The sequence below is a fragment of the Eptesicus fuscus genome, chromosome 14 (genome assembly GCF_027574615.1).
Source record: "Eptesicus fuscus isolate TK198812 chromosome 14, DD_ASM_mEF_20220401, whole genome shotgun sequence".
Taxonomy (NCBI): Eukaryota; Metazoa; Chordata; class Mammalia; order Chiroptera; family Vespertilionidae; genus Eptesicus; species Eptesicus fuscus.
This window is the reverse complement of record NC_072486.1, coordinates 71,565,687-71,579,951: the sequence shown is the minus strand read 5'-3', so window position 1 is coordinate 71,579,951 and position 14,265 is coordinate 71,565,687. Positions and strand designations below refer to the sequence as shown.

The following is a 14,265-nucleotide window of genomic DNA, read 5'->3' as shown; positions in this document are numbered from 1 at the left end:
TATAGCCCCCCCCCCCATAAACATTAATGTCTTGAATATTATAGCTGCTATAAAATCATGGACTTGTTTTACTGGAAATTTTTTTATTGATTTTATAGAGACAAAGGAGGGAGAGAGAGGGGGGAGAAAGAGAGGGAGAGAGGAGGAAGGGAGGGAGAAAGGGAGGGAGGGAGGAGGGAGAGAGAGAGAGAGGGAAACATCAATGTGAAAGAGATGGGTATCCTCCTGAACCTGCCCTGGCCATGGGTTGGCCTGTAACCTGGATGCATGCCTTTACCTGGAATTGAACCCACCATTTTTTGGTGTATGTGAAGATGCTCCAACCAACTGAGCCACAGGGGCCAGGACTTATTGAGAAATATTTTTATAAAAATTGTAAAAGTACTTGTTAGATCTGATCAAATAATTGAATCGATACCCCCTCCCCTGGGAACTGACCTTTAGGCCACTTCACAATGGACATTCCACTTCCTTAGACCACATTCCACCTGCTAAGACCATTCTCTCTCCCCTCCGGAGTTTCCCAGAATCCGGACCTGCACAGAGAATTCTCTGCCCAGAAAAAGACCCCCTAGAGTCCTTTAGAAACCTCTGAGTCCCCATCTTTGGGGCTGCAGCCATTTTGGGGCTCAGCCCATCTGTTTTCCAGATGACCTAATAAATTCATAATTCTTCACCCCTTTTGGCCTCGTGTGTTCCTCCTTCGGCAACCCTAACATTGTACCAAGATACACACTGTAATTTTATAACACCTGTTAGGGTCGCCAAAAGAATTATGCATAAGGCCAAAATGGTAAGGAATTATAAACTTATTAAATCATCTGGAAGTCAGATGGGTAGCCCCCAAATGCCATCAGCACCCAGGAACCGGGAGTGGGAGTTTTTGAAGGACTCTAGGTGGGCTTTTTTGGCAAGGAATTATCTGGGCAGGTCTGGATCCTGGGCTAGTCAGGAGAGGACAGTGACTGGTCTTAGTAAATGAAATGTGATCTAAGCAAAAGAATGTCGGTTGTGAAATGATCTAAAGGTCTGTTTCCCAGGGGAAGGTATATTGATTCGATTATTTGATCAGACCTAACACCACCCTCCTCCAAAACATCACATTTATGGATTGAACTAAAATGTATATTGCCATCAATTCAATGATCTATGGAATTTTTATGATAATTTGAAAATCAAAAGCATCAAGATAACAAGATTAAAAAAAGTAAAATAGCTTGGTATAAAATACCTTTATAAACTTTCTAAAATTCTAGCCCTGGCCAGGTGGCTCAGTTGGTTGGAGTGTCATCTCATACACCAGGAGAATCATGCCTGAGCACTTACATAATGAAATGCACAATGTTATACTATAAATTTCTTTCCTGTTACTTTCTATCACAATTAGGGCGATATATTGGTTACTTTTAACACAACCTACTTACACATGCAATTATCCACGAATTTCACTGCAGGATAGCAAGAGTAATACAAAGTACTTCATGAAAATGAAACACTAGATCTGATGGGGATGCAAAACATTGACCTGAAATATCATGTAAGGCTCCTTGCATCTCCAACATTCCTTGCTTCTGTGAAAAACTTTCACTTTGGCAAGCCCTGATCCAAAGTAACTCTTTATAACATATAATGAACCTAAAGCAGTCACATTTTAGTGCAAAAAAGTAAAATTTAAAAGCTATCAAGATTACAGCATAAAATTTCCAAAAGCCTCCCAATATTTAAACCAAAAAAGGGGGGATAGTAGAAGAATATCATGTAAGGAAAAATATCCTGTAAATAAATTACATCTAGAAAATTTTTACTTTAGAAAATTAACTTTCATTTGTAATGCTAACAGCAAGACACCCAGGTAAAACATACATGGTGTCAAAACAAGCCAAAGGAAAATCGTTTGGGCAAAAAAATGAAAAAGGATCGCAAGTCAAATTAATAGAAAATATTCCTTTATTAATTTTTGGTCGAGAATATATTTGTATATTTTCAGAAAACAACTCCGAGATCATGTGGATTCCTGCAACAGAGAGGAATTGACAGGAGTGCTCCAGCCATGAAGTCAGAAGAGAAACAGTCCAGAGATGGAAGACGCTGACCATGCCTTGCCATACTAGCAGTCAGCAGATGTGCATCACTGCAGATTGCCCAGGACCAAACCAGAGAGGGATGGACCTGCATTACCACAATTTGTCCACCATCCAGAACTGAAATATCATTGCTGTTATGAACACATAAACAACTGTTGGACATAGAAATCGGGACTCAAAAGAACTGTTGGCTCAGAAAGAAACTCACTATAGACTGATTCATTTGCCTCTCAGCATAACCATTATTGCTTGTCTCATTTTCGGTTCCTATAAGTGTATTCCTAGTATCACATGAGCTCACTCATCTAGGGGAAATGATGAACAACATAGACTGAAGAACAAGAACAGCATTGATCAGACTGTCAGACCTCAGAGGGAAGGTAGGGGAGGGTGGGGACAAGGGAGATAGATCAACCAAAGGACTTGTGTGCTTGCATATGAGCCTAACCAGTGATCACGGACAACAGGGGGATGGGGGCATGCGTGTGGGGGGGTTTGGGATGGGAATGGGGGGGGGCGTTGATGACAAATATGTGATACCTTTATCAATAAAGTAATTAAAAAATAAATTAAAAAAAACACAAAGTAACTCTTTACCTCTACTTTTACATTTGAAAGTATTGCAATTAAGTTAAAAAGAGAAATACATGTGGTTGCTAAGGTGATACATAAAAGCACAGACTCCACTAAACTCTTACACATTTGTGGGAGCAGTGGAAACTGTCATAACAATGATGCCTTTTACAGGTTAACAGAGAGCGACAGAAAAATAACCAAGGCAGCCCTGGCCCGTATGGCTCAGATGGTGAGCGTCGTCCTGTGCACCGAGAGGTTGCTGGTTAAATCGATGTGATGCTTCTCTCTCTCAAATCAACTTTAAGAAAATCACATATTTGAAAAAAGAAGAAAATAAAATACCTAAGGCAGAACTGGAACCTTCACATCCGTTTGGTCTCAAGAGACTATCTAGTGGCCTTACAGGTGACGGTGTCCTGTTCTCTCCTAGACTGAGGGGCATACATTTTGGTGACAGACTGCCTTAGCATTTCTCTCACAAAGTTCATTCAAGAAAATATACATTGGCAAGCAATGCAAACGCTCCAAATGTGGAGCAGGACGAACACCTCTCATAACCAACTGCCCACGTCTACTTAGCAAAGCCTGTCATTCAAAAAGCAGCACCTTCAACTGAAACACTGGCTGGCGGATGAAATAACTACACTCCCATTTTTCTGAGGCAATCATCCTCTGTCATCAGACAGAGGAATAATCAATATCCCTCTTGTATTAGTTTTCAGTTTGTGAAAATGTACTGGAGTCTTTTTCAGAAACTGTATCTCCCCTTCCCCACACAACTGCATTCCCAGCATATCCACTTTCTCCATTATGTCTGACCACCCTCCATTATTACCTCTTCCCTCCACCCCGGCCCCCACCATATTAGTGCCCATTGGAGACAACAATTTTTTGACATTCCACAGATTTTTATATGTTAAAATAAACTCCCTAAAGCAAAGTTTGAGGAAGTACTCCCTGGTGAAAAAAGATATCCACACTTCACATATAATAAATATACCCATCGTGGCAAAATGACCAAGAGCCAGAAAATACCTGGTTACATACAAAGTACTAAGTGTAGGAGAGAGGGGAAAAAAAACTTGTTTGGTTCACAAACCAAAACAAGTGAAAGATTGGGAACAACCAATTAGAAAATTCTTCTTTGAGAAAGTTTAACAACAATTTTTTTTAAAAAAACAACAAACTGTATTGAGGTATTTAAGAAATATGTTAGAATATAAAGCTTCACAAGCTACTATAAAAATTTCAAAATTACTATAAGATCAGATGAAAAAGTAATAAAACCATTTAAAGATTTTATATATATATACATATATATATATATATATATATATATATATATATATATATCATTTAGTTTTTAACTCTTCTGAGTTTCTGGAAAATAAGAAATAATTTATAATTTATATAGGAAGGAAAAGGCTCTATTATCAGCAAATATCTTTTACAAATGATCCTCTTAATTTTTCTTTACTGACTTCAGAATACATGTAGGATACCAAATTAGCAATATTCTGAAAACTTATGTCTTTAACCAAATAAATGCGTGAAACATAAAAGGACTGGAGAACCAAAAAGCACTTAATTTTCAAGTTTCCCATAACTTCAGTGTTTGGATTTACAAAGATTATGGGTTGATGTCTGGAGTGAGTGCACATTTTAACATGATGAAACATTTTAAATCTACATGATTGAAAAATTAAGAAAAAGAGGCTTCACCATTGGCCTTTTGAAAGAAGAAACTGCCATGGCAATGGGACTCGGCGCTGGAAAGTTCTTACCCGCAGGGCCTCGATGACGAGGTCTCTGGCCTCCAGCTCCCCTTCCATCACGCTGAGGAGCATACGGAGTTCGGATTTACTGAGGGTGTCCACGTCAAACTCTTTTTTCTGTAACACAAATTTTTAAAAAGTGATGAAAAAAAAACTATATTTAGGAACAACACACATGTCCATGTATGCAGCCCCTTTAGAAGGAACATGCTCTTTACTTTGCTACCCCTCCCCTATCCCCACACACAGAGATCTACAGACACACACATGGGACAGGTATGCAATAGATCATCTTTCATCCCAGGGGCTCAGTAAATTCAAGAAGCACTGGGGCCTGTTTGGCAGCAGACAATCTATTCCCTGACCTCCAGAAAGGAGGGGTAAAAACCATTCACACCAACAGAGTGAATCTCTCCGGTAGGGAGATCCATTTTCCCAGCCTGCCTGTACATCTAGATTCAGAACGTCTTCAAATTGAGACACAAATTGAAAATCCCTGGAATTTGTAACAAAACAGGCCCAGAGTATATTGGGGAGACATTGCAAGGGTAGCCAAGAGAGCACAAGAAAATATTCCTAGAAGGGCCCTAATGTAAAGGCTCCTGGAAGGTTATTATAAATTCCAGAACATCCAATAACAACAGGTCGTGTTTATAGAACACGGCAGCAGAGGCCATCAGCTGGCAGCCTACAGCCAAATCTGGCCCACAGATGTGTGTTACTTGGGCCACAAAGTGTTTTATCTTTTTATTCAGCCAACATTAACCTTTTGCACTCGGAGTCGAGTGTGACTCCACACGGTTAGCATTAGAACAAAGGAATCGAGAAAAAAGCAAGCGAGTGCAAAGGGTTAAAAAAATACTGAAGGCCCTGGCCGGGTATGACTAAGTGGTTACAATGTTGGCCCGTGCACTGAAGGGTCTCTTCACATTTGTATGGCACCCAGTGGTTTCCAAAGTATTCTCAAAGAACCAAATCTATTCTGTAAGAAATCATCCTGTCTATGTATCAGTTAAGAAAACCACAGCTCAGAGAAGTTGGATAATGTGCTCACATCAGGCAACCAGGAAATGGCAGAACTACAGCTAAGGACCTGACTTGTCTACACACTTTGTGGCACAGTGCAAACATTCCAGATGAACATACCGCCATTCTATCCATCAGCTAATAAGAAGCACTTATATACCTGACCTTACACCATCCCTTTAACACAGAAGTAACCATGGAAAGCCCATAAATGATTCCAGGGGCTTTCAAACAGGCATGGTCAGAAACTGGTCACTTCTCAATTTCAAAGGAACCTTCTGGAAGGTTATAATAATTTAAGGGGAAAGAAACAAGAAGTAGCTGGTTCTTCAAAGGAAGACTTTAGGATTTTCCTCTTAAAATTGTTTCCTTTTGCACATACATCCAGTGGTTCCCAACTTTTTTTTGGCCATGCCCCACCTAAGCATCTCTAAAATCCTGATGCCTCCCCTGTGACATATAATTCTTACTATTCAAAAAGTAAACTCCTATTCACATGGAGGAAGCCTGAAAGGCCATTAACTTGGTCTAAACAAGCTTCCAAAGAACATGGCACCCATGAAAGAGAAAAATAAAAGAATGAAAGGACAGTTGAAGTACTAAGGAAGAAATCACTAAGAATTTGTTTAAAAAAAGTATGAAGTGATATGAAAAAATAGCAAATAAAGTTTCAAAACATATAATAGAGAACTGAAATGCATAAATATGTCACAATATATATTTATATACTATACATGAGGCCCCTAGAACCATAAGAAATGAAAAATATTTATTGATAATAACTCATTCTCAAACTGCCCCCCTTAAAAATCCAATTGCCCCCTGTGGGGCGTGTCCCATGTTGGGAACCACTGCATCAGACAGAGCAGTTGTTTGGAAAGACAGGTGCTAAGGATAAAAAAGAAAAGAAAGAGCTGTAGTAAACCCAAAGCATGGGTAATTCTGGGAAACTTAGAAGGTTAACTTAGAGATGTTCCTTATGTATAGTAAAATATAATATGATAGGGCTCAAATTTGGCTCCCACTATACAGTGGTGTCACATAGGTCTTATAAGCTAACTAGAGGCCCAGTGCACAAAAATTCGTGCACTCGGGGGTGTGGGGGGGTCCCTCAGGCCAGCCTGCACCCTCTCACAGTCCAGGACCCCTCGGGGGATGTCCACCTGCCAACTTAGGCCCGCTCCCTGGGGGATTGGACCTAAGCCGCAGTCAGACATCCTTAGCGCTGCCGAGGAGGCAGGAGAGGGTCCCACCACCACTGCTGCACTCGCAGCTGTCAGCCCGGCTTGTGGCTGAGCAGAGCTCCCCCTGTGGGAGCGCACTGACCACCAGGGGGCAGCTCCGGCGTTGAGTGTCTGCCCCCTGGTGGTCAGTGCCCGTCATAGTGACTGGTCATTCCGCCCTTAGGGTCAATTTGCATATTACCCTTTTATTATATAGGATAGTTCTCAAATTCAGACACACAAAAGAATCACCTGGAGACTTTGTTAACACAGACTGCTTGGGCTCCACCCCTGGAGTTTCGGGTTGAGTTATGTCCTAGGTGGGGCCCCGAATTTGTCTTTCTAACAAGTTCCTGCTGCTGGTCCAAGGACTACGCTTGGAGAACCATTTCTACAACTTATCCTAACCTCTGTTTTCTCATCTTATATAACAGAAAACCTAAGATCTACCCCCATAAAGTTCTTGTGAGGATTAAAAGGAACATAAGTATAAATAAAGGCGGGTGATTGTTATTAATAAAGGCAGATGATTATTATTAAAGCGGAGAGCGCCAGGTGTTTTATGTACGGAGGAGTGGGATATTGGCTATAAACCTATTTCTTTGAAAATCCACCAGCACCAGTCCAAAAAACTAAGTTTATTGACTATGATGAAAGACAGACTCTTTTATCCTGGTTTTTCTCACTGAGATGGGAAAGTACCATAAGTTGCAATTCTTTTGTGCTTTAGAGCAGCAATTTTTAGTCAGTGTGCCATAGAAATTTTAAAACATGCAATACCTGACTATTTATTTGGAGGCACTGACCTCTTTTCCCTTGTCAAATAAAAAAAAAAAAAATGACAACAGCCAATACAATAGCTGTCCGGAGTGAATGAATCAAAATTACACCTATTTTTTAAAAAAAATGTATTTTATTGATTTTTTACAGAGAGGGAGAGGGATAGAGAGTTGGAAACATCGATGAGAGAAACATCGATCAGCTGCCTCCTGCACACCTCCCACTGGGGATGTGCCCACAACCAAGGTACATGCCCTTGACCGGAATCAAACCTGGAACCTTTCAGTCTGCAGGCCAAAGCTCTATCCACTGAGCCAAACCGGTTAGGGCTACACCTATTTTTTGTCAAACAGGCAAAACATATTTTTTTTGGTGTGCTGCAGAATTTTAGTGATTACTTTATGTGTGCCATGAGAAGAAAAAGGTTGAAAATCACTGCTTTAGAGGGTGTTTATTAATGCTGGGGCTGGCAGTTCTAAACAATTTAATTAATTATATATTTTTATTGCTCCTGTTCCCCCTAAGCTTCATAAGTAAAGCACTCCATTTTAAAAACTAATAAATTATGGGTGGAGTCCCATTGGACCCCGCAAGAGGAGCAGAGTGGACTAGATCCTTCCCTCTGATGGCTCACCTGGGTTGAGGGAAAGTGGTGGCCAAACAGGCAGACCTGTTGTGCACCTCCTCCCGGGGCCAGACTGCAAATACAACTAAATTGGAGAACATTCACCGGGAATTACCAACTGAGGTCCAGCTGAGGAGACTTCTATCGAGGAAGGACAGAACACATCTGGAGACCACACCTCCACACAAGTTTGCACGATGCAGTCAGGGGTGAGCCATATCGTCAGCCAGCCTGAGAGGAGACTCCATCCACAATTCGGACAATAACATTCAAGACACCACTACAACAGGAGAATCCAAATAACTTAAGCAAGGGGCCTTCCTAGAGCACCCAGATAGGGAGATCTAAGAGACTGTACCACTGGGCCCCACAAAACACCTACTACATATGACCATCCCACAAAGTCTAGGACGCACAGTAGTTTGATCTAATACATAGAAACAATTACAAAGGGACAGCAAAAAATGGGGAGACAAAGAAACAATCCCCAAATGAAATAAAAGGAGGAATCGCCAGAAAAGGAACTAAATGAAATGAAAGCAAGCAATCTGTCAGATAAAGAATTCAGAGTAATGGTATTAAGGGTGCTCAAACAATTCAATGCAGCCACTGTGGAGAACAGTATGGAGTTTCCTCAAAAAACTAAAAATGGAACTCCCATTTGACCCAGTAATACTACTTCTAGGAATATATCCCAAGAAGCTAGAAACATCAATCAGAAAGGATATATGCACCCCTATGTTCATAGCAGCAAAATTTACCATAGCTAAGATTTAGAAACAGCCTAAATGCCCATCAGCAGATGAGTGGATTAAAAAACTGTGGTACATCTACACAACGGAATACTACGCTGTGCTAAAAAAAGAAGGAATTCCTACCATTTGCAACAATATGGATGGAACTGGAGAGCATTATGCTAAGTGAAATAAGCCAATCAGAGAAAGATAAATATCACATGATCTCACTCATTTATGGAATATAATGAACAACATAAACTGATGAACAAAAACAGTTCCAGAGACAGAGAAACATCAATCAGACCATCAAACCTCAGAGAGAAGGTAGGAGAGGGTGGGGGTAAGAGGGAGAGATCAACCAAAGGACTTGTATGCATGCATATAAGCCTAAGCAATGGACACAGACAACAGGGGGGGTAAGGGCATGAGTGGGGGGGATAGGGGGGTAATGGGGGAATAAGGACACATATGTAACACCTTAATCAATAAAGAAGTTTAAAAAAAAAAAAGAAAAGAAGAAAAGTACAAGCAACTAATCTACACTAATAAAAGAGAAAGATGAAAATTGACTGTACCTTCGTGATGCCCACCAGCCAATCAGGAGTGAGTATGCAAATTAACCCAACAAAGATGGAGGGTTAATTTACATACACAGGCGCCGAGCGGCCAGGGGCGGGACGCAGGTGTTCCACACTGTCCCAGCCGCTCCAGGCCTCTGGGTAGTGTGGGAATGCGGAAAGGCAGCTCTGGGCCCAAGTGAAGGCCAAAAGGTGGCTCCAGGCCAGAGCAAAGGCTGTGCTGGCAGCCAGGGGAAGGAAGGCCCATTCTTGCACGAATCTTCGTGCATCGGGCCTCTAGTGAGAATTATAAGATACTTAACCTTTTGCACTCGGATGTCGAGTGTGACTCGACACGGTTAGCATCGGTAGCAGCTCGAGATAAAAGCAAGCGAGTGCAAAGGGTTAATGAGAATACTAAGGACTTTTTGAGAGCTATACCAACATGAAAAGAGAGATTGAATCAATGAAAAACAATGAATTAGAAATGAGGAATGACATAGCTGAAATGAAGAATGACATAGCTGAAATGAAGAACACCCTGGAAGGATTCAACAGTAGACTAGAAGAAGCTGAAGACCTAATCAGTGAATTAGAAGAGAAGCTAGGAAAAACACCCATTCAGAGCATCAAATGGAAAAAAGAAAATTAAAAAGTAGGAGGAGAGAAACATAATAATATTTGCATAATAGAGTACACAAAGGAGAAGAATATGAGGTAGAAGTAGAGAGCCTGCTTGAAGAAATAATGACAGAAAACTTCCCTGACTTAGAGAAGGAGAAAGTCACTCAAGTTCAGGAAACACAGAGTCCTAGCCAAGATGAACCCCAAAGACCCACACCTAGGCACATAATAATTAAAAAGGCAAACATTAAAGACAAAGGAAGAATTTAAAGGCTGCAAGAGAGAGACAGAAAGTTACCTACAAGGGTGCTCCCATTAGATTGTCAGGTAATATCACAATAAAAAAAGCTTCAGGCCAGAAGGGAGTGGCATGAAGTACACAAAGTAATGAAAACCAAGGGACTGAACTCACGACTACTCTAGCCAGTAAGGCTATCATTCAAAATTGAAGGTGAAATAAAGAGCTTCACAGACAAAAAAAAAAAAAAAAGGTTAAAAGAATGTATTACTACCAAACCAACAGTGTAAGAAATGCTCAAGGGACTGGTGTAAAAAGAAGAAATAGAGAGAAAAGGAAGAAGAGAGGCATAGAGTAAGAATGGAAACACATAAGTACCTATAAACAACAACCTTAAATGTAAATGACTTAAATGCTCCAATCAAAAGACATAGAGTAGCTGAAAGGATAAGAAAACGTGACCCACATATATGATGTCTACAAGAAATTCACCTCAGAACAAAAGACTCACACAGAATGAAAGTGAAGGAAATGGAAAAAAAAAATTCCACACAAATGGAAATGAAAAAAAAAGCTAGGATACTAATACTCTTATCTGACAAAATAGACTTCAAAGTGAAGGCCATAACAAGAGACAATGAAGGCCACTTCATAATACTAAAGTGACTGATATAACAAGAGGCTATAACTCTGATAAACATATATGCACTCAATATAGGAGCATCCAAATATATACAAAAAACCTTCTGAATGATTTTAAGGGGGAGATTGACAGCAATACAATCACAGTAGGGGACTTTTACACCCCACTGACATCACTGGGTAGATCTTCTAGACAAAAAAAAAAAAAATCAACAAGGAAATAGTGATCCTAAAGGACACACTAGATCAGACGGAATTAATTGACATTCACCCCAAAGCTGCAGAATATACATTCTTCTCAAGTGTACATGGGACATTTTCAAAGACAGACCACACATTAGGATACAAAATAAGTCGTTACAAGTTCAAGAAGACTGAAATCATATCAAGCATCTTATCAGATCACAATGGCATAAAATTAGAAATCAATTACAATAAAAACATTCAAAAACATTCAAATACATGCAGGCTAAATAGCATGTTATTAAACAGTGAATGGGTTACCAAAGAGATCAAGAAGAAATAAAAAATCCTGGAAACAAATGAAAATGAACATACAAAAACACAAAATCTCTGGGACAGAGGAAATGCAGTCCTGAGAGGGAAGTTCATAGGACTCCAGGCCTACCTCAAAAAACAAGAAAAACGTTTAATGTTATCTAACCCTACAACTTAAAGAATTAGAAGGAGAACAACAAGAAAAGCACACAGTAGAAGGAAGGAAATAATAAAGATCAGGGCAGAAATAAATGACATAGAAATAAACAAACAAACAAAATACAAAAGATCAATAAAACCAAGAGCTGGTTCTTTGAAAAAATAAACAAGATTGATGAACCTCTAGCCAGACTCACCAGGAAACAAATAGAAAGGGTTCAGAGAAACAAAATAAAAACAAAAGAATCATAGTAATATAAAATACAGAAATACAAAGGATGGTAAAAAAAAAAAATACTACGAACAAATATATTGCAACAAGCTGGACAACGTGGATGAAATGGATATATTCCTAGAAAAATACAATCTTCCAAAACTCAATCAGAAAGAATAAAAAACCAGAATAGGCCCATAACTACTGATGAAATTGAAGCAGTAATAAAAACTCCCACCAAACAAAAGCCCTGGTCCAGATGGGTTCGCAGGGGAGTTTTACCAAACATTCAAAGAAAAACTAACACCTATTCTCCTCAAACTATTCAAAAAAAAAATCCAAGAGGAGAAAACAGTTCCAACCTCTTTTTATGAAGCCAGCATTATCCTAATTCAAAAACCAGATAAAGACACTCCTGTGAAAAAGAATTATAGACCAATATCCCTGATGAACATAGATGCTAAAATCCTCAACAAAATATTAGCAAATTGGATCCAGCAAGACATTTAAAAAGTCATACACCATGACCAAGTGGGATTTATTTCAGGGATGCAAGACTGGTACAATATATGCAAATCAACAAATGTGATACATCATATAAAAAAGCTGGAAGACAAAAATCTCATGATCATATCAATTGATGCAGAAAAAGCATTTGACACAATCCAACACCATTTTGCCATTTTTGTTAAAAACTCTTAACAAAGAGGAAATAGAGGGATCATACCTCAACATAATAAAGGCCATACATGACACATCTACAGCCAACATATTACTCCATGGGCAAAACCAAAAACCATTTCCACTAAGTACAGGAATAAGACAGGCATGTCTGCTTTCATCACTATTACTCAACATAATGCTGGAAGTCCTAGCCACAGCAATTAGACAAGAAGAAGAAATAAAAGGCATCCAAATTAGAAAGGAGGGAGTAAGACTCTCTTTATTCACAGATGACATGATTATTTGTACAGAGAAAACCCTAAAACTCCACCAAAAGTGACAATTAATTTAATAAATGAATTTGACAATGTAGCAGGATACAAAATCAACACCCGAAAATCGATGGCTTTTTTATATACCAATAATGAATTATCAGAAGAGAAACTAAAAAAATAATTCCATTTACCATTAAAACAAAAATATTAAGATACTTAGAAATAAACTTAACCAAGGAGGTAAAACATCTATACTCGGAAAACTACAGAATGTTGAATAAAAAGAGACAGAAGATATAAACAAGTGAAAGAATATACCGTGTTCAAGGATTGGTAGAATCAACATAATTAAAATGTCTGTACTACCCAAAGCGACCTATAGTTTCACTGGAATCACTATGAAAAAAACAACAGTATATTTCACACATTCCAAAAATTTACAAGGAACCAAACACACACACACACACACACACACACACACACACACACACACACACACACACAAATAGCCACAGTAATCTTGAGAAAGAAGAACAAAGTTGGAGGGATCACAAAACCAGGTATCATTATACTACAAAGCCACTGTACTCAAATCAGCCTGGTACTGGCATAAGAACAGGCATATAGCTAAATGAACAGAACAGAGACCCCAGAAATTGAACCAAGCCATTACATTCAATTAATATTTCACAAAAAAGACAAGAGCATACAATGGAGTCAAGACAGTCTCTTCAATAAATAATGTTGGGAAAACTGGACAGGTACATGCAAAAAAATGAAACTGGACCAACAATTTACACCATACACAAGAATGAACTCAAAATGGATAAAAGACCTAAATGTAAGTCATGAAACCATAAAAATCTTAGAAGAAACCACGGGCATCAAAATCTCAAACATCTTTTGTAGCAATATGTTTAACAATACATCTCCTAGGCCAAAGTAAACTAAGGAGAAAATAAACAAATGGGTCTCCATCAAAATAAAAAGCTTCTGCACAGTAAAAGTAACCATCAACAAAGTTAAAAGAGAGCCCACTACATGGGAGAACATATTTGCCAAGGATTCATCAGATAAGGGATTAATTTCCAAAATATATAAGAAGCTCAAACAACTTAACAAAAGAAAGACAATCCATTAAAAAATGGGCAAAGGACCTAAATAGACACTTCTCCAAAGTGGACATACAGATGACCAAGAGACATATGAAAAAAATGCTCAAAGTCATTAATCATCTGAGAGATGCAAATCAAAATGACAACAAGGTATCACCTCACACCTGTCAGAATAGCTATCATCAACAAATCAACCAATGACAAGTATTGGTGAGGTTGTGGAGAAAAGGGAACCCTAGTGCACTGCTGGTAGAAATGCAGACTGGTGCAGCCACTGTGGAGAACCGTATGGAGTTTCCTCAAAAAACTAAAAATGGAACTGCCATTTGACCCCATAATTCCACTTCTAGGAATATATCCTAAGAAACTCGGAACACCAACCAGAAAGAATACATGCACCCCTACGTTCATAGCAGCTCAATTTACAATAGCTAAGATTTGGAAACATCTCAAG

The 14,265-nt window shown here is 39.1% G+C and overlaps 1 protein-coding gene across 1 annotated transcript in view; it reads right to left on the bottom strand.

Annotated features, from left to right (window-relative positions):
• The window catches only part of CTTNBP2 (cortactin binding protein 2), a 179,999-nt gene that overhangs the window by 154,464 nt on the left and 11,270 nt on the right, over positions 1-14,265 (bottom strand). Inside the window, 1 exon segment of the mRNA XM_054726058.1 lies at positions 4,445-4,552. Coding sequence (XP_054582033.1) covers positions 4,445-4,552 — 108 coding nt within the window.